Source organism: Hippocampus bargibanti, linkage group LG10, assembly GCF_051943395.1.
Source record: "Hippocampus bargibanti isolate YZ-2025 linkage group LG10, ASM5194339v1, whole genome shotgun sequence".
Lineage (NCBI taxonomy): Eukaryota > Metazoa > Chordata > Actinopteri > Syngnathiformes > Syngnathidae > Hippocampus > Hippocampus bargibanti.
In genome coordinates this window covers 22,384,359-22,410,250 of record NC_142743.1, presented here as the reverse complement: position 1 = coordinate 22,410,250, position 25,892 = coordinate 22,384,359, and the positions used below count along the sequence as shown (strand labels likewise).

Below are 25,892 nucleotides of genomic sequence, written 5' to 3'. Positions count from 1 at the left end.
AGCAGTTGTACAAGTGATTTGTGACACGTGCAGCTCTACTCAAACTGGTATTCTTAAAAATGGACATTTTGATTAACTGTATTGAAAAGTTCACATAATAGACCCCTCATTCAAAATAAATCTAATGCTTTTTCTTACAAGGAATGCTTTCGTTAGCAATGCTAATTGTGCAATTAATTGACCTGGCTGTCACAATTTTACACACAACCAACAGTTTTTACACACAACCAACAGTCCTGTACAACCAACGAGCTGTGCAGGAGGTTATCCCAGCTATCTTCGGGCAGTACCCTAAACCAGTTGCCAGCCACAGGAGCCAATCGCAGGACACACTGAGACGAACAACCATCCACGGTTGTGCATTCACACAATCTGGAGTGTTCAAGCCTGCCATCCGTGGTTTTGAAATGTGCGAAGAAACCTGAATACCAGGAGAAAACCCTTACAGACAGAGACGGGCATATCAGAAAAATACAAAGTATTAAATAAAGACCAAGAGTAAAAGTCTGCCAAGATGAAACAAACACATGCACAGCATACAATGCATACACAATGCATACAATTGCATACAATGACCCGACGCCGAATGGTCGTACCGGGAGTCCTTTTGACTGCCACTGATTGGAACGACCAGCACCTGCGAGGCTGCAGGCAGGGCTGACCGCTACCCGTTGGTCGCCAAGCCGAACGTGGCAGTCTGCCACTGATCGGAACGACCAGCACCTGTGCAGGTGGAGGCGGGGCCGACAGCGCCACCTGTTGGTCACCAACCACTTAATAGCTGTTGGAAGCATATCAGTACTTGTTTCCCCAAACTGTAAATACATAAAACAAAAATAAAAATTATGGTGGTGTGGTTACATGTGAAATGAATTGTAAATGTCTAGCGGGCAACTTTGCCCTATGCCTCTCTCGGTTGTGCTGGCCTGCATTATACTGCTTTGGCCTTCATGCTCCGTGCATCAGGTTTATGCACAAAGTACAGACCAATAAATAAAACTATGGGGAAAACATATTGTGGCTGAGTCGTTTTATACCATATCATTAATAAGCATTGTCTTTCAATACACCGTACTGTGTTGCCACGGCAATGACAGATGCTACATATTCTCTTCACTACAAACTAATATGCTTTAACTACACAAAAGTAGGACCATGTGACTTACATGGTGCTTCAAAATATTACCTTAGCGGCGCTTTAGTTTTGACAAAACAACAAAATACGATGTTGCTGCAAGCACCTTGATCATGCTAAATTCGGCACTAAATGAATAAATGGTAAAGTGCACATAAAGTAGTTTCAAAAACACTCTACTCCCTGGCCATTACTTTTGCATCGTTTTAATAGCACAACGTCAATGCTGTATTCTTGACAAAATGAATGTAAAATTATTTTTAGCATATTCCATGCCAAGTTATTATTATTATTATTATTCATAATTTAGAAAAAATACGGGAGCATTCATTATCTAAATATGGTTTTTGAGCAAATGCCATCGTTGTCTAATTATTGGACAAGGAACAGCTGGATTCTAAGAGGATGACAATAATACTGCCGTGACAGCTCTATTATTAAATACAATCACACCAGTGAATCTCATGTTGGATCCTGATTTTAATTCAGAGTAAACAGCATTCACATATCTAATCTGTGAAAAATCCCTATCATGTTTTGTCCGTTCAATAATTTTGCTCCACTCCTCCAAGGAATTTAAAAACAAAAAGTTTGAAGATCACCAAGTTGGAAATCCGGTCATGAACTGAATGAACAGAGCCTGGCATTTGGATCATAAAATGTAACTCCGGGGAGTCTGCGGGCATTCGGGGTGTGAAGTGTTTTGAGTCGTTTGTATGTACTGTACACTCCCACTAAGGCGCCTGCAGTGTAACATTGTCGAGCCATCTGAGCTTAAATGAACTAGCTCTGCCACGCAAAGTTGTTTCACAGCGCCAAACTAGTTTTCCTGGCAGGCAGCTTTGCTGTGAGTGGGCAGCTCTTTTGGGGAACAGTCGAAAGTCACAGCATGTCTCTTTGTCATCGCGTGTTGGTGTGAAGGCTGTGATATAAATTGGATGTAAGGCTGACGTGGCTCAACGCAACAGCCGTTGACGGTGAGCCAGCAAGCATGAACCAAACTGATTTGTTTGATTTAGGATTTAAACGAGATTATGCAAAGCTTTCGATACTTGTGGCCTTACGCCCGCACAGCCTTGACTGATATTGCTTGTTTCCCACCATTATATTCTCTCATGCCTTCAGGCACTAAACATTTACACATGCATAAGACCAGGACATCCATAAAGGATGTGTTTGCCATAAACTGCCGGTGACGTGCCCAGTTGGCCCCAGCCTGTCATCTGAGGACAACTCTCCCTGCCTTCCCATGGCAATGATAAGTGCATACTGCAGAGATGTGTTTGTATGCAATCGGACAAGAGGGCACATAATACCTTTGCAGCATTGAAACCACTGTGGGCCTACTGAGGTTTATGGTCATGATCCCTCTCCGTCTGCCACAGAGTATTTTACAGAAGGTGTGACCGGAGAAGGATGCGTCATGTCATAACTTCCCTTTGGACAGTCCCAAGAGCCTCGACATGTGGTGATTTGATGCGATAGTTTCCCTTGACACAGCTGTTCTACTTTGCGTGTGCATATTGTCATTCCAGTCGGGCATCATACTCGATGAGGCGGAAACACTAGTTTATGATAGATATTTTGGTCTTCACAGAAACACTGGACCTACAATGATGAATGATGAATCACTCCACCCACTCTATAACCATGCTCAGAGCATCACTTAGCACACTGATTGGATGACAGCGTGGATAGGTCATCCATAAAATTGAACTCTCCAGTGTCTGCGCAATTTATTTGAAATAAACCAAGATTAAAGTCGTTTTGGGTTGCCTCGTTCGACAACAACCGGAAAACGCTCTAATCCCCACAGACAGACTCTCAGTGTGTATTGGCACAACACTCCCTCTGCTGGATTTGCAAGTATGTTAAGCTCTCGAGGCCTACTTCTTGTTGTTCTCAGTAAAGTCGCGGAAGGGATTTGAGGATAAGTGAATTCTAGATAGTGCAGAAGGAGGGAGCGAGGGAGGGTTTCACCGAGTTCTTTGCCGCTCCCCTGTGCCGTCCCAATTGGTTTGAGTTTACCTCGGCGGTCTCGTTTTGCTTCTTCCAAGCTCTTTCCTCTTGTCCTCCTTTCTCTTTTGTCACACCAATTTCAAAGTGACTTGAAGTACCAAACAACACGCTCTTCAAAACTAGATCCCTAAATTTTGAAATGGATTCTCTCCACTATAAATGACGATTTTCCTCCCCTTTATAAGAACCGCTCATGCAATTTATGGTTCTTTACTTGCTATAGTTGTGCCTGAAAAATGTAAAAACCTTGACGCTTCATGTCTGCTACTCTCAACATACAACTGCCATTTCAACTAAGAACTGCTGCAAACTGTCGTGGTGTCTGTGAATTTGTTTTTTGTAGGCAAAATTGTTGCAATTTGCCGTTGTGTCGCTGCCCTTGTTCCTCCCTGCTAATATGATTGTATGAAGGCTCATGGCAATCGGAGTTAACCTCAAATTGTTAGGTTTTGGCTAACATAAGATTATTCTGTTTGTTTCACCTGGGAATGACTAAGCACCACGTCACCTAACTATAACAGCAGAATTATGCGGCGTTTACAATTGGGGTATTGTCAAATAAAATTGACAATTACCTATGAACTATTTTTGCATGTTAATAACCTATTTTCGCAAATGTGTGTCAAAAATCAATTTTACCATGTGTGCCCTTAAAAATACAAACAATCCATAACATTTGGAGGACCTTCATGTCCTTTTGGTGAAGTCACAATTAGTATCACTCGGGGTGGAATAAGAGTTAGTATGATGCTCGTTCTTCATTGGCACTCAACGAATAATTCTGGGCAATGTCAGTGCAGAGCATCATCACCAGTGGTGCTTGTTGGCTTAGCAATCCTTGCTGTCTGCTGACTGTGAACAAATCATGAGTCGAGTTTGGTACAGACCCTCCCTTACCTGTTCGCTGGCTGCGTCAAGTTTTTCGAGAGTGTCAGACCGTAGCAGTTTCACTCCCGGCTGGCATGCTCGCAGCTGTGCTTGACTGAACTGAGAACGGAACGAATCAATTCCTGATTCCCTTCAACATTTTCACTCAAATGCTTTCATGTGTGACTTATTCATGAACGACACACTTCTGCTTTGTTGGAAAAGGGAAAGAAAAAAATATATTGGTGCAGAGCTGATTATGTTTATGTTTATTGACCTTCGGCCATGCATTGCAAATACTGATGGATTTAAGTAAAAGCTCAATGGCCTCGTACATGTATGGGGACAATGCATGGTAACTGAATGATGATCACCAATATTTACAAAATGGATTCCACTATAAAAAAATGAAACAAAATATTCTGAGTTGTTGAGCTAGAATCAATACCACACCACAAGCTCCAATGTCAGCTCATGGAATCACAACACCGCCGTTGGCCCTCTCTTCAAACATTATGTTGACTGACCGTTGCTCACTTTGAAATCAAAGTCTTTTGACAAGACTTATAATTCCAATCGCCTGAATGTGTACAAACTACAAGATCTGATACAAGATAACTGAAGAACTTAAAGCCTTGTGAAATCCAGTGGTATTTGGGACGATAGTACACCGCGATAACAAAGTAAGAATATACTTAGGGGACATGAGCAGTTCTCGATGACCCTCTCCCCCACTACCACCAGCCTCACATTGGATGTGAGGTGTGCTTGAGCCTATAACAGCTGTATTCGGGCAAGAGTCCACTCTGAACTGGTTGCTGGCCAATCAAAGGGCTCACATTGAGAAATAACTATCCATGCTTACACATACACGTAGGGACAATTTGGACTGTTCAATCAGAATTCCATGCATTTTTTTTTCAAAGTGGGAGGGCATTGGAGTATCCGGAGAAAGTCCGCGAAGGCACGGCGAAAACAAGGAAACTGTTGTCGATGGTTTTAAGAGTGTCAATATGGATAAATATGATTTTCCATTATATTCAGTTGGGTCGTGTGTATCTGGGACAAAAACACATAGTTGAGACATGTCACATTGAATGAAAGGATGGGAGCGTGTATCGATGGATAAGTTCTACACACAACATGCAGTGCACTGTCATGTGAATGAATGTCAAGAAAATGTAGATTTGTGCAGCTTTCTCACCCAGCAGGCCGTTTAAAAGGATCACACTCCCACTGATTTTGTGTGCTTTGGCATCAGTAATAGCGGAACTCCAAACAAGCCTTGAGGGCCCAATTTTGTTTGTTTGGATTATGCTGTTCTGTCTTTTCCCAGAAAAGCACTGTGCACACACACTGATCACCAGGCCAGCGCTTAAGGACGCTGCATATGTTTTGGTCATCTTTCTTCCGGTTCCTTTTTTTTCCGCACTATTTTATCTGTAATGATAATGACAAAAAAATAACGTTGGACAAGGCATTTGTTTTTCTTTTGTTTAGTTTTTCTTCCTGACACTATTAGCAGTTGACGATGAACCGTTGACGAGTTCACGAACCGTTGACGAGTTCACACACACAGCAGCTTTGCTGTGAGGAAATGAAATTGAACTGAAATGTAGGGTGACTATTTCAGTAAGAGAATACAAAATCAGCAGGATATTTAAGAATAGATGAGGTTTCAAAACAAGGGTAGCTTTTTTTCTGAACTCTACTCATTTATTCCTGCTTCCTGAGTCAATATAATCGACCTAATGGAAACGACGGTACTCCCACTTCTCTGGCAAAATGTCGGAAAAAAATGAATTATTCATTCTCTGGTTTAATAGTGAGATAATTATACATTTAACTCCCAAAAAATACAGGATTCTTACTGCATCTGTGACCTTGCCACAAGATTTATGCCATTTTGTACCCGCCCCTAAAGGCCGCGAGGTAAGAAAAAATGTCTTCCCATGGCAGGGAAATAAAGTAAAAGAGAAGACATATTAGCTCTTTATGGGTATAAGATGTCAAGGGCTTTGAAAAGGTTCAATCATTAAATGTAAAGTTTTGATATTTTTTTTTTTTGGGGGGGGGGCAGACTGGTCAGGCACATTAACATTGAAAAAGGAGCAAAAGCTACGACAACTCCCTCTTCTATATAATTTTCTTTTTACCCATTCCTCTGCTTGTTCACCTATTTCCTCAATTCTACTCCCCACTCTTACGGCCTCTCTTCACATGAATCGTTTTCTGTTGGCATCCTGCATTTAGAACTCATGTATTATTATAGAATAACCTTTTTTCTGCTTGCCTGTGCTGTGTTACATTTTTTTTCTCAAATTTATTTATTGGTTAATGTGTTTATTTCAGGCCATCATGGCACAGCTTCCCCAGGAGGAGAAGGCTAAGATTGCTGAGCAGGTGGAGAGCTTCAGACAGGAAAAATGCAAGCTTGACGCAGAGGTGGCCAAATGGGATGACAATGGCAATGACATCATTGTGCTCGCCAAGCAGATGTGTATGATCATGATGGAAATGACAGACTTCACCAGGTAACAATATATAAGCGAAAGCAATACAATTCAACAGCCCTTCACTGCTCCACAGTTTTACTTATGCTTACCTCCACTTGGATTTTTCATTCCACCACACACAGTGATATACGTGTCAAATCGTGTACTTGAAGGCTCAAACAAGCCTAATTGCTATTCCCTTGCTTTTTGAAGTCAGGGAAACGTGACTATGTTCCCCAGCACTGTGCGAGGTGTCTCTCTCTCTCTGTCTGTCTGTCTCTGTCTGTCTGTCTGTCTGTCATCTGCCTCCCCCTCTGTATATATATATATATATATATATATATATATATATATACATACAGTAAAGTCTCGTTATATCGATATTCAAGGGAGTCCGAAAAAATATCGATATAACCGGGACTATCGATATATCCAACCCTGTTTGCATGTAATTTTCTCCGTGCGTGCATAGAAATAGTATCGATATAACCGGGACTATCGATATATCCGATATCGATATAACGAGACTTTACTGTATATATATATACACACGCACAAACACACACCAAGGTAAGTGAGGTGCTGTGTCAAGATGTTTTGTAATTTTCTTGAGACTAAAAGTCTCTCTCTCTCTCTCTCTCTCTCTCTCTCTCTCTCTCTCTCTCTCTCTCTCTCTCTCTCTCTCTCTCTCTCTCTCTCTCTCTCTCTTTTCTCTGTCTCTCTCAACCTATCAATGTTTGCTTCAGTCTTGTGGCTTATGTTTACTGAAAGCTCGCCGTTTCTGTTACCAATATCCTACCCAATATCCCCAAGCTTACGGGATACGAGCAAGAGTAAGATAACATTTGATAGCATTTACTCTGGATGTCCTCTGTAGCTGCATTTTTTTCCCTCCCTGCAGGGGCAAAGGCCCTCTCAAGAACTCATCAGATGTGATCAACGCAGCCAAGAAGATAGCAGAGGCAGGATCCAGGATGGACAAACTGGCCCGTGCTGTTGCTGATCAGGTCGTTGTGCAATTCCATTTTTATCAGTCTAAATGCCACTCTTGACTTATCATCATTGTGAATATAGAGTTGGAGTAAGTGAGCAAAGCAAATGGTAATCTTTAGTGCGAGGATTGACATGCTAGACTGTCGTGGTGGGCTGTTTTGCTCTTTGACTTTATGTCCCAAAGGGTCCAACAGTGAGAGTAAGACAGCAGAACCAAGTTATGTCTCTAATATAATTAGCCGGCAGCTGAGGTGTTGCATCCATTATCAGATGAGTACCTCTCTAAAACACGCTGACAGACCACTTTCAATATCTAATCAATCTGTGCTGCGCCAAGGGAAGGTGGAATGGAAAATAAATAGGCGTGTTCACTGTTTATACTTTGTGTACAAATGAAGTGGGAGGGCCATTAGAATGCTGGCACCACTGGAGGTAATGCATAATTTTATTCATTTCATCAACCTCTAATAAGCAGTGAGAATAAGATGAGACACATGACTAAGTGATTTATTAAGGTCAGCTCTTTTTACAACAAGAGTCACTGTTTTCAGAGAGTGAAGTCACGGACGAATTACTGTTGCCTTCATGATTACTGTGCTAGCTCATTTGCCACAAAGAGGACAAATATTTGCACTTTCGTCAACATTTATAATGTAATGACCAAGGTGGATGTTTTATTACTGTGGATGATTTTGGATTGCATTGGATTAGCATATGCTAATCTTGCAGTGGAGAATTTACATTTAACAGCTGCAAAGTTATGAGGAAAAGGAAGAGGAAAATAAAGAACAAAGTACAAAAACAAAATATAGGAGCTGGTGTAAAGGCAGCCACTCTCGTAGCGCAATCTTGAAGTCAACATAACAAGAAAAAACTGAAAGAACAAATGTTAAGCACTTTCTGCACCCTCTTTGTTTTATGAAGCAGTTTGAGATAAAAGAGTAGATATCAAAGTGTCCTTTTCACCAGTGGATCAGGGACGTCATGGTGGAATGTGCACGTCTGCTACAAGCTAAATATTGAAAGCAAATGTGTAGCATTCATTGATAAAAAGAGATTGTCACATCTCCTGTCCCACGTAAATCCGCTTTAATTCTAAACTGCGACAGTTCGACATACGCGTCTGCACTCTGCACTAACGCTCCTTTCTTCTTATCACGGGCTCCTCAAGCCAATCATGTCAAGTGTAATCTGGACTGTACAATATTATGAGTGCATCTTGCCAATGTTGTTTCATTATATGTATTCCATTCAAGGTTGCAACAAGGATGCAACAGCGTTTACCGGACCTTCACAAACACTCTTTTTTCTTATCTCAGACATTTTGAATTTATTCAAACACAAACACTCGCAAACCTCAGTGAGATGTGGTCTGCAGAAAGGAGTATTTAATGCAGTCATTTCTGCATCTTCTTTGCACTACGAGGCCTTCTTTAAAACCGTGTCCTTAATATTCTGTACGTGAGCATGCCTTCTGCTGTCAGCTTCAAGCTGAATGAATGTCCCTTCAATTGGCCTTCGAGTATTCCGAGCAACTCAACTGGCCAGAGGCAATGCGTGTCAGAGCACTGCGGTTCCCCTCATGTCACAATGTCCTGTTTTCCAGAGCATATTACACTGCAGAAAATAACTTCAAGCAATCAAGCTTAGAAGCAGAGTCTCAATGTTCTCTGTACAGTAGGAAAACATGTGTTTTAATTTATTTTGTTATTTTTTTGGCCAACATGGGTCAGAACATTTGTTTCCATTTACGGGCGTCTGTCGCTTCTGTCATTTGGTGTTTTGATCTTATTTATTCTTACAAGGGTGCCCAAGCATGGCCCTCCAACGCGGCCCTCTGTTTTTCATAATAAAGGTTCTGTAAAGCTTGCTGATGAGCTACTTATTACATTCAGTAGGAGGGAAACATGTAAAAAAAACATGTCAGGTATTTGAAACACCTACAATACACTGTCTGTAAGTAAAGAATCTGTTTTAAATTCTGTAAAAAAAGAGTCAGGATATGAGCTCATGAGGACCGGACTGAGGCAGCCTTGCTTTAACTTATAAACTGAGATAAACCTCTGTGTCAGAATCAGAATCAGAATCAGAATACCTTTATTCGTCCCGCAATGGGGAAATTTGCAGTCCACAGCAGCAATTGAAGAGGGATGGGGTTGGGGTGGGAGTGAAAGGATAGAAAACAAGATATTCTAAGCATAACAAAATAAAAATGTCAACTGTATACTGTGCAAATGTAGATGTGCAAAAACCGTTCTATAAACAAGACTGTACATAGTGCAGAATCAAGAGATGCATTTAGATATATTGCAACAACCCATATTTACAAGTGTCCAGTTTTTTTTTTTTTTTTTTTTTGGTTATAACAATTGTTAGGATGCTTATATATGCTTTTGCAAATAAATAGGAGTGTTGAAAAAGTAGGATGCTCACTACATAACTCCAAGTGAAAAGTCAAAGGTGTAGACTGGCTTTTATTCAGCCAGAATAGACCAAAGTGGAACCCAGGATATTGATGTCGTCTGTCCTCAATAACAAACTCCCTCGCTGTCAGTTTTGTATGCATTTGATTTTTGACTGTGAGGTTGCGTGATATGGAAAAAAAGTATCATGCTCTATTGTAAAGAGCAATACATTGGGGACACGAAACAAATTCTCAAAAAAAGCCTATCAACATCACAGGGATAATACTAGTGGGCCTCAATCGGCAGAACATATGCACCTAAAAGCGAGCAACCACTCATTTCACGACAATGAGGTTAAAATCTTAGTGAAAGAAAATACATGGTTTGAAAGGGAAGTAAAAGAAGCAATTTTCATAAAACAGCAAAATCCTTCCCTTAACCATAATGGTGGGGTGAGGTTCAATTTGGATCGTTCGTACAATAGACTGCTTAGGCAACATGGGCTTAGTTATGCTGACGTTGTGATACCAAGGCAAATTGGGCAATCAGGCCAGTCGTAAGTCAGGACAATAGAAGCAATCAGTGGAGCCGCAGGAATTAGTCCTCTTCTCCCCCCAATCTGAGAGCAGGGACCAATCATAGCAGAGTCCGGAACCGCCACATCTGAACAGTAGGGAGATATATATATATATATATACATATAGGGCCGAAACTACCAGTAAGACTTTAGTTTGCTGACAAAGTAAACGTCCGACACCTTCAAAGAAGTACAGATGACGGCAGAATAAACCTTTTCATCGATGGACCATTCCTGTACGACTGAGAGCTTACACAGACATATCACGCTCTAGGCCAGGGGTCGGGAACCTTTTTGACTAAGAGAGCCATAAAAGTAAAATATTTAGAAATGTGTTTCAGTGAGAGCTACACAAACGCACGCACACACACGCACGCACGCGTGGCCACTTTTCAACAAAAAGTCAGAATGTATTATTTACTTTGTGATTGTACTCACCATTAGCATGAATGGTTTTCCGTTCCTCATGAGTGGTTAAAATCCAGCCAAACGATCGGAATGGAAGTCAACTTGCCGGGTCCATACACAACGTTACTGCTAGCTAGCCTGCACACGGCTCTTTAGCTTACACACTTGCTTTCTGCTGTCTCTCGCAGAAGTATTTTGATGCTAACGTTAGCATGGGGCTTGTTAAATTGCCACTGACATTCGACTGTTTCATCAATGGTATTGTTTCATTGCATTCAACCTGAAATGTACGATACTTGTCACCTTTTTTTACTCCTCGGGCTTATTTTAGAAGGGGCGTTTCAATGCTCCACCAACTACCAGATTAGCTCTGCTGTGGTGTAATATTGGCAGCATTTATTGTGCAGATCTCAAAAGTCCAATTCAAAACTCAGGACAGCATTAGGAAATCAAATTGTATTATTAATATTAACCAACTTCAATATACTATATTCATTTTATAAATCACTTATCATTAATATTAACTAGGCCAAGCCATAGCAATTTGTTCATTTCTCTCCAGACACGTATTAAATTGCCTACCGTTTTGCTGTTGTAATTTGGATACACTCCACCTTAATGCAGTCGCAGTGAAACTCTGCGAAATGTAGTCAGTCACCCAAGCATTTAAGTAATCAGAATTTTCAATGATAAAATGATATTATCATGATAACTTCTTTTGCCCTTCTAATTAGAAACTCAATCGGATGAGCCAGCCGGCATCCTGTCTGTGCATGCTGTCTCTTGACATAAATGCTCAGCGACTTTGACATTTACACACCTGTAAATGAGGCTTCCAATCAGAGCTAGTCTGCAAAGCCAGGAGTAGTACCTGTTTTTATCAAGTTGTTGCTTTAATAAAGGTATAAAATCAATGACAATTGCAGGGTCTGAAACCCATGACAAAAAGTTAGTGGGCACCAGGGCAGACAACTCTGACAAGTTGCCTGCCCTGCCATAAAGTTGCCTGCCCCATTTTTCACAACTTGAAACACAATAAGACGACTAATCACAAAAAACAACAACATTGTTGCGAAGTATAAAGGATTTTTTTTAATTAAGGAAGTACATACTACAGATGCTCCCTTGCTTAATTTATGGTAAATATCCCTTGCTGAAGATTTTGCTCCAGTTGTCCTTTGTCGTCATGGTGCACAATGTACTGTTTGTGTTGCATTGTCTGCTAAAAGCCACGTGGACTCCTCTTTCTAAGCGCCTTTCAAAACTCTTAAGTATACTTTACAGTCACGGTATAGTCCGAAGTCAATCAGAAGCCTGTTTCGTGCTTCGGACTATACCGTGACTGTAAAGAGTACTTGGAAGTTTTGAAAGGCGCTGACAAAGAGGAGTCCACGTGGCTTGTAGCAATTTACTTGTAACTTTTGCTTTATTGAATAAAACAAACGTTTGATTTGAAACAAATCTTTTTTTTTTCTTGAAGAAGTTGTCGCCCACCCGGGCTGAGACGTTTTGAAAGTTGTACGCCCGACGTAAAAGTTGCACGCCCTGGGCCTGCGGGCAGACGTTATTTCAAACACTGACAATTGGTTCAAAAGTAAGGGTGACACGTGTATCCACCAGAAAAGAAAAGATCACGACACATGTGAAGTTGTTCACCAGAGATCTTCAGTTGACCTAACCCAAAAAGTTCACATTCAAACCTGCTTAATAAATGGTTTTTCATTGGGGAAAAAAAGATTACCCAAACACTGTCCACACCAATGGTGTTTTATAGAGTCTGTCACTATATTGCATATGCACTCTCAATTTGGTATGCCAAAACAACATGTGGCGCCATCACCCCTAACTACAAAACAGTTTTCGCCAATCATCCCCAATTTACAGAAACTGGCGCAGTGTAACTCGTACTGGCAAGTCAAAAAGTGGATTCATGCCTGACTGACTTATTGTGAAGTGGATTTCATATTAGCATCACAAGTGCAAAGCAAGAAAAAACATTTGTAATATGTACCCCTGCCTTGGATTAAAACATACATTTATAATTTCATTTATATGTGTCTGAAAGAACAAGTTTTCTCTTTCCATTTCTTATGTGAAACTGCACATTTGCCATCTCAAGAAAAAAAACTCAGTTATTATAGTTAGGGGAAACAACAGTTTCATTTTATCAAGCATGTTCACATTATGTAACAACCAACGTAATTGTGATTGCTCTTCTTTCTTCCATATGTAGATGACATGTATTTTGCATTTGCGCATTATTGAGGGGGTAACCTGTGCTTGTCAAGAGCACTGAACCTTGACATTGAGAATTCAGCTTCAGTGAGTTCAGACAGGTCCCTTAAGTAGCAAACCTTGTCACAATGACTCCACATCAAGCCTATTGATGAAGCTGTTGGCAATTCCAAAGCGTGGATGGGGCAGGGGTGGTGGTGGTGATTGGGTAGATCGTCCAGGGTCATTTAAGCACTGCATTTGACAGGAAAAAATCTCAAGTGCCCGCTCACCCTACTTAACCTTAATAAACTTTCATTTTCCACAGACTGTTTCATTGTATTCACTGAGTGGACCTTTTTCAGACTAAGGCTCAAATTAGTATGTGTTCTTTGGAGTGCTGAATGGAGTGTAACAAAAATTGGCTGTCATCGTATGAAATATTTTTTTAAGTGCAACTTCCAGCCCTTGTGGTTAGGAACTGTGTGTCACAGTCAGAAGTTCTCGCTTCTACGCTCAACTATGACCTTTCTGTGAGAGGTTCCCATTATTTTTGTGATTGCTCTATGCTTGACTGGCACACAGTCCAGGGTGTACGACACCTCTCATTCAGAGTCACCTGAAATCAATTCCAACTTCCTCAAGACGCCCAAGAGATGGAGTGGGATAAAATACAGCTATATTGTTTTCTGAATGTGCTTTCTATTAGTTTTGTCCAAATTACCAAATTTTCCGAAAACGCGCTTTGGAGTATAAGAAGGAATGGCCTATTTTAAAACCTATTTCCTAGCTAGGGCACAATGCATTATACGGCGCAGAGAATAGAAGCTTTAATAAAGGCTGCATTTGTGTGTCACAGCCACTGAAATGCTTGATGAAAATACAGTCATTTTAGATTTTACATGCAACTAAAGTTCAGTCTTTAATTTCATAATCCATGTCAAATTCCAAGTTGCTTCATTGTTGCAAATCGTCAGAACAGTAATTCAAGTCGACTAAAGTGAAAGGCGCAACAGTCTATTTCAGTCTATATCTTTGCTATATAATGCATATTTCTAGTGCCTGTCACTGTGCTGACAATACAGTCATACTGTATGGGTTACATAAACATTCGCAAGGCATTCATTGGCCGAGAAAAATTGTAATCTCTATAATTATCACCTTAACAGTTGAGGATGCACGGCAAATACACACATACAGCACTATCAATGCACATATAATGTTAGCCTGGTCACTGAAACTGAATTATTTACACGGCCCTCCCTTCGAACAATTTGTATATTATTCACGAGGGCTCAGCAGCCTTATTTCCTTAATATCAAATCCAGGATGTCCAAATTCAAAAACAACTACATTTGTTAAAAAATAAGGTGACATTTTAACATATTTTGTCACCACATGTAATATTTCCGCCTGTTGTTTGTTTATTTATTTATGTATTACTTTTTAGGGAAATAAGAACTTCAAGAAAAAAGAACCCCGGGAATATTGAAAGTGATCTAAATTGACTCTCGTATTCTTTATGAGGAGCCTCTGTGTGCTTCTATTTGACATGTTAACATCATGTGACATATCTCATTTGGACACCAGGAACACATTGTTTGTTTTGAGTCCATTGTATGAAAACACAATCGCAAAAGCAACATAATCAAAACAATTTTTAAAACATTCAAAGAGGCAAAGTGGTCTGAGCACCCAGCTCACCACACTGACAAAGAGTGCCTGGTTAGTCAATGAGCTATCGTGTTTATTTCAACAGGCAGCCTGTGGTAGAAATGGACTGGAAGTCAACTGTACAAACGGGAACAATTGTCATGTGCGCATCAAACCGGCCCGAGGCAGCAACATGTATGCGTGGATGTGTTCATGTGCCAGTAGTGTGAAGTGCAGTTAGCAGTGATCACGCCCTAGGCCTAGGAGATGCTTCCTTTTGCCTCACTGACTGCTCATTGCGATTCCGCTGCACTGCAGGCTACACTCAGACACTTACGGGAAGCTCCTGGTAGCCTTTTGCTCGACTGCCCTCGTAGTGGTCATTGCCACAATCTAAAAAAAAACCACTCCATCAAATGACACTAGTAAAGTTAAAAAAAGTATATTTTTTTCTCATATACACGGTAATATACTTTGATACGAATGAAGGACGACGTTCATCAAAGTGAGTGGTTCAGGAACTATATTGGCGAGGGCGTATTCATGACAAAGCAAGGTGTTTTCTATCAGCTGAGCATGAAGGCTAAGGAAATGTGCTGCACATTGGCTCTCAATGTTATAGTTAGGAACGTTAAATATTCATGATTAAAAGAAGGCTTTTGTTTCCCAGTTAGGTTAACTGTGTCAAAGTAGCTCATGTGGTTCCCAAACACCAGGGCCTTAGTTGGCCAAGACTTCGAAAAGATCCCTGGATAGAGATAGATACAGTGATACCTCGTCTTACAAACACTTTAGCTAACCAACTTTTGGGTTTACGAATGTTAAATTCATGAGAATACAATCTTGGCATACAAACTATTTTTCGGGAAACACACGTTTGTGTAGTTTTAAGGCTTATTTAGTAGAAAATTGTTTTATGGGAACCTGAGAACTGATTATTCTCATTTTAATGGTTTCCTATGGGAAATTAATGTTTGGAAGACACACTTTTCGCCTTACATACACTTTACTACTGTCCACACTATACTGAAACATGGTGAGGGCATGAAATAAGGGTGCAAATGAGTGCCACATGTTTGCTCATTGCAACTGCAGATATATTATCGCAACAGAAACAAGGGGTGGGAATGTGGAGAGCCATCGCGGCAGTCTTCATTCATTGTCACAGGACGGATGAGGCGAGACATACCGCAGGTAATATCGCTACCGAGCCTTGTAAGTGCACACTGTTGTTCATCAGAATCAGCAGAAATCTGTATTTTATGATCGGCTTTGTCTCGCTGCAGCAGAACTCCAATTTCCTTTTAAGCTGTCCTTCATCACACTGGCATCAACATCACCTTGACTTTACACAGTTCGATGTACTGCCGAGTTTTCATCGACAAAACGATGGAGACGTGCTGTTCTTGTCTGAATTCTTTTTTATTTTTTTTTTCAATTGGCTAAAACTTGAAAACTTGTACGATTAAACTCTTCTTTTGAGACGCAAAATAAGCCAATTAATAAAATGCTTCGACAGCAAACATGAACCCACTTCGCCAGCAGCACTGCCACAATAACAAGTGAAACAACAATACCGCAATATGGTTACTATGGTCACACAGACACCAACGAATGAAATATAAAGTGCCTGAGTGATACGGGTAACACACACACACACACCCCCCCCCCCCCCCCCCCCCCCACACACACACACATGATAAATAAGACTACCAGAAGTAGTGGAACGATTTTGTTCTTTCTTCAGTATGGCCTGCCGTAGGCTGGTGAGTGGGGACCATTGCTCTAAGACCAGCGGCCGATTCCCATTCAGAAAATTCTGTTTGAAAACTCACAATAAGGAGGTGCTGGTGGTTAACTATTAACATGTAAAGAACGTTGTTTAATTAGCAACTTTAATGATGCATGATCATGTATTGCTCTGTTCATAAATGTCTACCTGTTCAATTTGAAGAAAATCACATCATCCCAAAAACTGTGGTACAATATGATACAGTACAAGAAATTGTGATTTACATGACAGATCCACTTTGGTTTGGCATTATGTCATATGGGATGATACAATGAAGAAAAAAAACACCTGAACACATGGCACCTCAACTTTGACACATGGGTGACATCACCAGTCATTTTCTTGATCCTACTCATAACTTCAATAGTCATTAGCAGAGGAGCTAAGCAGTGGCATGATGTCAACAGATGGACTTTAACCCGCTACACATTTAACATGTGATAGGCTTCAAGCTGGCAATATGATGTTTTTTTTAAGAATGGTATTTTATGGACCGTTTCCCATTTTCAGTCATTCGGCTCAAAACAATTAACTGTATTCATTTGTCCATGAAAAGGTTTCTTCAGCCGTCATCTGTACTTCTTTGAAGGTGTCGGACGTTTCGCTTCTTATCCAAGATACTTCTTCAGCGAACTAAAGTCTTACTGGTAGTATCGGCCCTATATATATACAGTAAAGTCTCGTTATATCGATATCGGATATATCGATAGTCCCGGTTATATCGATACTATTTCTATGCACGCACGGAGAAAATTACATGCAAACAGGGTCGGATATATCGATAGTCCCGGTTATATCGATATTTTTTCGGACTCCCTTGAATATCGATATAACGAGACTTTACTGTAAATATATATATATATATATATATATATATATATCCCTACTGTCCAGACATGGTGGTGCCGGACACTGCTATGATAGGTCCCTGCTCTCAGGTTGGGAGAGCAGAGGACCACTCCCTGCGGCTCCACCAAATGTTCCCATCGTTCTGACTAACGACCGGCCCACCTACTCCGGTATCACCTCATCAACATTACCAATCCCTATTATTCTATTCGTTTGTATACATTTTTATACAGCATGTGCACCAGATTATAAAGCACATTACCTTTCTGAAGCTTGTATTATATATATATACGTATATATTTTTAATAGCATCTCCTTTTTTTGGTCCTGTCCCAGCTATTGAAGCCTCCCTGTGTCGATTACCTCTCTGGCCAACAAACAACAATGATATTGTCCTTTTTTGTCCACATTGCCGGAAACACTCTGTACATATAGGGACTGCTTACTGGATTGTGTGATGTATGACATATCCCATGGTTTACAAACACTAGATCACGGAGTAGTTGACAAAAGTACTGATGCTTGGTTGTGGCTTGATGTGTGAAAGCATTTTGGAAGGAATTATAATTTCAATTAACGACAAGGAACTGATAAAACGATAAATTGCATGGATTACCAGGTGCACTTTTGATTCAACAAATTTTAAAAATAAATAAAGGCTTTATGCCTGCGTGTCTGAAAAATATGGGAACACACACTCTGGTGCACAGAACGAGTCAGAGAATCTTTGGCTCGGACAGGAAATCATGTCATCTCACACTGTTTTTTTTTTCTTTTTACTATTCAGTGTCCCGACTCGGCCTGCAAACAAGATCTCTTGGCCTACTTGCAGAGAATCGCACTATACTGTCATCAGCTCAATATTTGCAGTAAAGTGAAAGCTGAAGTGCAGAATCTGGGTGGGGAGCTCATTGTGTCAGGGGTAAGTATATCCACCACTCGCTCTCAATTCTAGGCCATCACGAGATGTAAGCTTGTTTTTATTTTATTTTATTTTTTTTTATAATTCATGGTTTACCCCTCCCACTACATTTAGCTCAGGGTCAAAGTCAAGGTTAGAGGACCAAGCGGTGGCTCATCCAAATGAAATACTGATGCAGTTGTTTCGGAGCCAATTCTATCCAATAATACTTGCTAAAATGCACGGTGGCTTTTTATGTCTCATGGAGCCTATTATCATTGTTCAACTAAAGTGTCCAATTAGCCTGTGTTGCTGAAGCATGTCAAGTATTTATCACGAAAGAACTCTTTTAAAACAAGCAAGTAGCGGCGAGTTGTGCCTTTTTAATGACTTAGAACTTCAACTACTAAAACTCTAGTGTCTTCTCTACAACAGATTGCATGCACTGTCATCGTTGGCTTGTTTTGGACTGTATTATCTGATCCTTTATGAAGATTGCGAATAAAAATTGCTCAATTACATAAACTCTCATTCTCATAGATAGCTTGAACTACTGCCTACTGTTGTAAAGATGGTGGAGACCACCATATTTAAAATAAGAGTTTTGAGTTTTCAGTAGTCCAAATAGTTCTCACTATTTGGGCGAGCACTGAAGTTTGAATTGGAAGCATTGGTAGAAAACTCTAATAATAATACAGTAAAGTCTCGTTATATCGATATCGGATATATCGATAGTCCCGGTTATATCGATATTTTTTTGGACTCCCTTGAATATCGATATAACGAGACTTTACTGTAATAATAATAATAATAATAATAATAATAATAATAATAATAATACGTTTTATTTCAAGCGGCTTTCAAAGCTCTCAATGACGCTTTACAGTCACAGACAAGCATAGATTCAATAAATAAAATACAATTACAAATACAATAAACCCTCTTCTTTTCCTTTCGGCTTTTCCCTTCAAAGGTCGCCACAGCGAATCAATGTCCTCCATCTAACCTAGTTTTGTGCATCCTCTTCTCTCGCACCAGCTACCTTCATGTCTTCTTTGACAACATCCATAAACCTTCTTTTCGGTCTTCCTCTCGGTCTCCTGCCTGGCAGTTCAAGGCTCAGCGTCCTTCTCCCGATATAGTCACTCTATAGAAATAGAATACAATAACACACAGAGGTGGAGGGAAGAAGAGGATCTGAGAGAACCAGAGGGAATTGAAATTTGAAGAAGGTCAGATCGGTCTGGAGGGCAGGGTTATGGATAGCTTTAAATGTATAAAGAAATCAATAAATGTTACTGAGACATGGAAAAGTGTCACAAATGTGTGCCTAATTAATGTATGTTTTAATACAACATACAGTAAAGTCTCGTTATATCGATATCGGATATATCGATAGTCCCGGTTATATCGATACTATTTCGATGCACGCACGGGGAAAATTACATGCGAACAGGGTCGGATATATCGATAGTCCCGGTTATATCGATATTTTTTCGGACTCCTTTGAATATCGATATAACGAGACTTTACTGTATTTGAAATCTGGGGGCAGCATCAATTGCCACACTGCTCTTAATTAACACACACAAGAAAATGGAGAGTTGATAGAAGTTTGGTAATTTTTGCCCAGCTCCCCCTGTGACTGACACAACCTCTTATATCAATCAGGTTTTCAACAATGAATTGCTAATGTGATGATATGTCACAATAATTTTGGTTTGTGTCATTCCAAAACTGTTTACGCAAGTGGAAAACAACCGTTGGCCCCATCACTTCTCATTTTTACCTGCATCTCCTCGTTACGGTTTTGCAGCACGGTGCACTTTGCATCGCCTTTAAAATGCGGTATTAAAAATCAACCGGAGCAATTTGTCTCAGGTTTGATGAATCACAGTGCATGTGCTAATTTCACCTATTTGCATATACAGCACTCCTAACATTATGTACTAAATGATTGCCGTTTTTTGTTTTCCATACAAGTATTTAATTGTGTTGTATTCAGATATATTTTTATCGCTTGCAATAATCACAGTTTTTCATACTGTATGTACATGCTGGCGTTCGTGGTTTCTCTCGTGTGTGTATAGAACAATGTGAGGATTTTGCATTGGTTGAATTTTAGAAAGGAAATATGCATTAAAAAAGTGTAAAGACGTTTTTATTTAATGCATGAGTTTATTTTCACTACAGTACAAAATCATGCTAGATACGCAATCCATGAACTCAAGGAGAAAATTACATGCCATATCAAAGATCCCCCATTTATTGCCCACTTTTAATGCAGTTTGTCGCAGGATCGGATATATCGATAGTCCGTTTAGATCGATATATTTTCCCACTTCCGAGAATATCGATATAACGAGACTTTACTGTATTCATTTTGGGCTGGGGCTTGTCGCCAGGGTTCATTTAAGACATTCCCAAATGTTCTTGTTGTCAATGAATTTTGAACGTGTTCAACGTTTCTTTGCAAGAGGAAAAGACCGGCACTGGACAGCTTCCCTGTATTGAATTAACCCTGACAGAAAAAATATTAGCGACGTGTGCAAACTCTCACCAGCCTTTGCCCCTGAGGGAGATCCCACTTCTAAATACTACAGACGGGCTGCAGTTGGACTTCTGGTCTGCCATATTTTATTCCTGTTGTACACTACACTGAACTTTTTTGTCTCTTGGAATAAGAGACTCTCATTTGTTGTTCTTTGGGTTTCCCTGCATCCTCATCATAATTTTTTTTTGATCTTTTGAATACATGTTTATCCCATGTTGGATAGACGCACCCTGCTGTTATTTGAACCTTTCATGGTGGTCGGCTGGAATCTGCACTCATTAAAACTAAGCAGTTGACTTGTCTCCGCATGTGGTCCGGGCAGGTCCACTGGCCGGCGACCCTTAAATGTCAGCCAAACAAAACAGACGGAAACAGAGCACACCTGACCCTGCCTGCGCTCATTAGCGGCTGCGAAAGAAAGACGTCATATCGCGAGCGCTATGTTTTATCTCGCTTATTTGACAGTAGCAGCGAAAATCTCTCAGCTAGCAGCACAAATGCTTCCTCATGCGCGAAACAAGCCAACGCGCCGAAGAACTGACTCATTGGACTTGACCTTAAGTGTTTCTCTCTTGCAGTTGGATAGCGCCACCTCACTCATCCAGGCCGCCAAGAACCTGATGAATGCCGTGGTGCTAACGGTCAAAGCCTCCTACGTGGCCTCCACCAAGTACCAGAAGGTCTACGGGACAGCCGCCGTCAACTCGCCCGTGGTCTCCTGGCGCATGAAAGCTCCGGAGAAGAAGCCCCTGGTGAAAAGGGAGAAGCCGGAGGAGTGCCAGACTCGCGTGCGACGAGGCTCACAGAAGAAACATATTTCCCCTGTTCAGGCCCTCAGTGAATTCAAGGCCATGGACTCCTTCTAAAAAGAAGATGAGCACACAAGAAAAGATGTACATTGTGTTAGCCCGTCTGTTTTCCCTGCGTGTGTACTCTTCTGCACCTCAGGAGAATAACAGTACATTTTCAACTGCCACACTCGGGCTCCCGTGAAGACTGTGGGTCTCTAACATCCAGCGCGCACACACACTCACACACATACACACACGCAAGTAACACTATTTATCAGTCTTATCGTAGCTTAACACGCGAGAGCCAAACTGTGACAAAAAAAATGGAACTGGTGAAAAAGATGTATGAGGAAGAGGTTTTGAAAAATGAGGGCGATTGATATTGTAGACTTATTAAACTGGTCAACAGCAAGTTTTGCTCACAATTATTTTGTACGCTGATTTCAAAAATGCCTTTCTTTTTTTTCTCGCAAATCAGAAAAACATTGCCATTTTTTTTGACATTTTGAACGACAAAACTTTACACAATTTTTAATTTAAAACAGATTATTTTCTTACACACAGTGTATTTTAGGTGTTCAATTACCTGACGTTTCGGCATACAATTCCGCCTTCGTCAGACTGTCCAATCTCTGAAGTATACGCCGAAACGTGTCTGGTAATTGAACACCTTAAATGGACTGTCTGTAAGAAAATAATCTGTTTTAAATTAGATATCAAGTAGACAGGATGAACTTAATACGACTAAAACCTTACACAGTTCAGGTTTTATTTCAGCAATGACCTTTAGAAAAGAAAATCCATATGTTGCTGAACATAGCCCTTAATTCTTTATAATTATATATTCATATTATATATTCATATTATTACTTCTATGATTAAAATCAGGGAGGCACAGTGGTTGACTCATTAGCACGTCCGCCTCAGACCGCAGAGGTCCACCGTCCTGCTTCCTATGTGGCATTTAAATGTTCTCCCCATGCTTGCGTGGGGTTTCCCAAAAATTTACATTGTAGATTGATTGAACACCCTAATTCAATGTTGTCTTTTTTTTTTTTTTGCTGCGAGCCCCACTGTAGTTACAGTTTCCTCTCGAGATGCATTCTGAATTTGGGGAAGCCATGAGAATGATCCATTCCCTCCACATTTTACATACAGAACGCCCAATAAATTAATGATTGACTAATTTTCAAATTTGAAGTAAGAAATAATGATGTTAATTGTAATGTTAATAATGTTATTGTGGTTTACATTGGACAATTTGAAATTTTGGTTCGAATTTTAGCAAGCATCATGGAATTTCACTCGTTTTATTTTCTTTCGTGGGCCGAATAAAATTATGTTGCAAGCCAGATCTGGCCCCCGGGCCTTGACTTTGAGACATGTGCTTTAATTTGGTGTGATTGTGAATTGATTGTTGTATATGTGTGCCCTGGGATTGGCTGGGAACCAGAGGACAGCTGGGATAGGCTCCAACATTCCCATGAAACTTCATTAGCGTACGCAGTTTTGAAAATGGATGGATAGATGAAAATCTGACGTACAAGAGAAAAAAACAGGGCACATTTTTAATCAGCGCAACAAATAAAGAAAAAAAGAAGAAACTAGAAATGTTTACTTGCATGTCTGAAAAAGACATTTTGCAAAAATCTGTTGACCAGCGTTAACAAGCGGCAACGGGCTGCTTGTATCCACATACTGCTGGGTTGTGCTGTAGAGAAGATACTCTAGGAGTTGGTAATACCTCTTGACTTTTTTCTTGTTTTTTTTTTAACACATGTAACCAGTAGAAATAGAAATTATAACTTCTGTTTAAGATGCCCTGAATTGTTAGCTTCCAAGTATGTAGTTACCTTGTTCTGATACAGTGTTTTATCCAAAGCATCCAAATGGTGTTGCCTTTTTAAAAAAAAGATATTTAATGATGACATGACTAACTATGATAACCTTGACTGAAAGTTGTGTAGCGTATAAATATGGAGTGAGTGGTTTGACTAAATGTGGTTTACTCTGAAAATCTGTGCATACGCTCCCCTTATCTCTAATAAATCCCTCAACTTGGCCCTGAAAAGGTTCATGTTTATTTATTAGTCTTGCATTTGCAGGACATAACACTTCCAATTTGCATCACCCGGAATGCAGTTTTTTTTTCTTTTTTTTTTCCGTTTTCTTGTTTTTTTCTGTGAGTTGCACACTTCATTGCAATAGACTAGTTTCTCTCACAAAAGAATGCCATTAATGCAACTATTTGCTTTTGTTGTCTTTTGGAAATTCAAGAGTCAACGGAAATGAAGGTACTGGCCTGGTTGGATTAAAATCAGAGACAAGAGTCTTGAAACAGAAGTTTGCCTCAGCGGTAAAGACTAATGCTCCGGTTAAAGTGTGTTATGTGTCCTATGACTGGCGGCTTTATAAACTCCCTTCTGAGTTTCGAGAGTGGGTTTTCTGTTATCCGTTTCAAATCGCTCCACCCAACACACACAAAAATAATTAAGAGCAAGAAACATAAGGTGAAAAAATCCTCAAACTTCTTTCACTCACTTTGCGATCTCTGTGTTGGAACCAAATTGGATAGGTTGTACAAATACAATACAATAATACACAATACATATTGATTTCTATGCACATTTCCATTATTGTGTGACTATTAAAGTATTTCTGATTCTGATATAGCACCATAACAACAGCTGAAGCTGTAACAAAGCACTTAACATGGACATCTATCATATACAGTCAATAAAGCAGTCACAAAGATAGTAGAAAGCACCAGTGAGTGAAACCATGATCAAGTCGGAATCATGCTGAGTCGAATGCCAAAGAATACAAGTGAGTTTTGAGACTGGTTTTAAAGATAGGCAGCAAGGGGGCTTGCCGAATGTTCAGTGGCAGGTCATTGGGTGTGTGATGTCATCAAAGTCTTCAGCAAAATACACAAAGATACATTTGATCACGAAATTCCGACCCTTTTTCCCCAAAGTAGTTTGGGGATCGATGGATGTGTACTGTCATCGAATGTCGTATTTGTTCTTAAAGAATGATCCATAAATAGGATCCAGAGAGAGAAGCATGGGCATGACTTACGTATATGCAGACAGTGCTTACTCATGTGCCTCTTTCTTTGTTTAAATGGGGTATCGTCACTTTTTGCATCTGTATAAGGCATTACAAATGTATATTCATGTACAATAATATCCGGTATGTAATTGCACATTTATGCAGTGCGCTTCAAAGCAAAGCATAGAAATTCAACATTAATTTGAATGGTGGCTTAAAGGATCAAGTGTCATTTTTAAGGATAATTAAGACCTTGATTGTGGAAAATCCAATTTAAGCTTTTTTTTCTCTTTTAAAGATCAGCAGACACCCTGTTATTTTTTTTGCTGAGTTTCATGCTATCCTACTGACATCATGTCACACAGTCTAGTCAGGATTTACTCGACCCCAGAGTTGTGAACTGAAGTGAACTTGGCTGATTGTCAGAACTCAAGTCAAATGTACAAACAGTTTTCTTTCAAGAATTTTCTTGAACATCTTCTTGCATCGAATGCCCTTGAATCCCCTGATAGCCCGCGATGGAATTTTGGAGTCATACTTTCATCACACAGCTGTCTGTACTTTCATCACACCACTGTCTGTACTTTCATCACACCACTGTCTGTTAAAGCACCATCTGTGTGATGAACTGCGTAAACCACGGCTCATTGGTGTCACGGTCTCAAATTCGACTGCTGACTATGTCAAGGCCCATAATCTCATTTTGACCAATGAAGTCCTTGTCAATCCCTCTTAAGTCTGTTGGGTTGTTAAGGGATGGAGTCTAAGAACAGGAGGGGTGAAAGCCTAAAAACACCCTCAGTCAGCAAAGCGAGAAATCCGAGGATGTTCACAGCCAGCAGTTTTCCAACACAGGGAAGAATTCTAGTGGCTACTTCAAATGAGCTTGTCTGAGCTCTGACTTCAAGTCCGTGCCACTTAGCTCCGTTTAAAAGACTGTGATATATGTATTTTCCCATGCTGCTCCGTGCTTGGTGGCATCTTGTCGTACCTTGAGGTCTTCGCTGATCTGAAATCAAAAGTATCGATGAGGATGATATGTCATGCATCTTGCAGAATTAATTGGTTGACTCCATGGAAATGAATGCAGCTGGTTTTGTGTCTGCGTAGTGCTGCTAATGGCTATTAAACACGACATGCGTCAGGCATCCGTGCATCACCTAAGTACTGTGTATTGAGGAAACG

General features: G+C 40.2%; 1 protein-coding gene across 1 annotated transcript in view; it reads left to right on the top strand.

Annotated features, from left to right (window-relative positions):
* The window catches only part of ctnna2 (catenin alpha 2), a 178,538-nt gene extending 155,407 nt beyond the window's left edge, over window positions 1-23,131 (top strand). Inside the window, exons 15-18 of the mRNA XM_089006737.1 lie at window positions 6,374-6,555; window positions 7,418-7,523; window positions 18,195-18,329; window positions 21,441-23,131. Coding sequence (XP_088862863.1) covers window positions 6,374-6,555; window positions 7,418-7,523; window positions 18,195-18,329; window positions 21,441-21,728 — 711 coding nt within the window. The 3' untranslated portion in view covers window positions 21,729-23,131. The remainder of the gene's footprint in view (window positions 1-6,373; window positions 6,556-7,417; window positions 7,524-18,194; window positions 18,330-21,440) is intronic.
* Window positions 23,132-25,892: the final 2,761 nt, after the last annotated feature.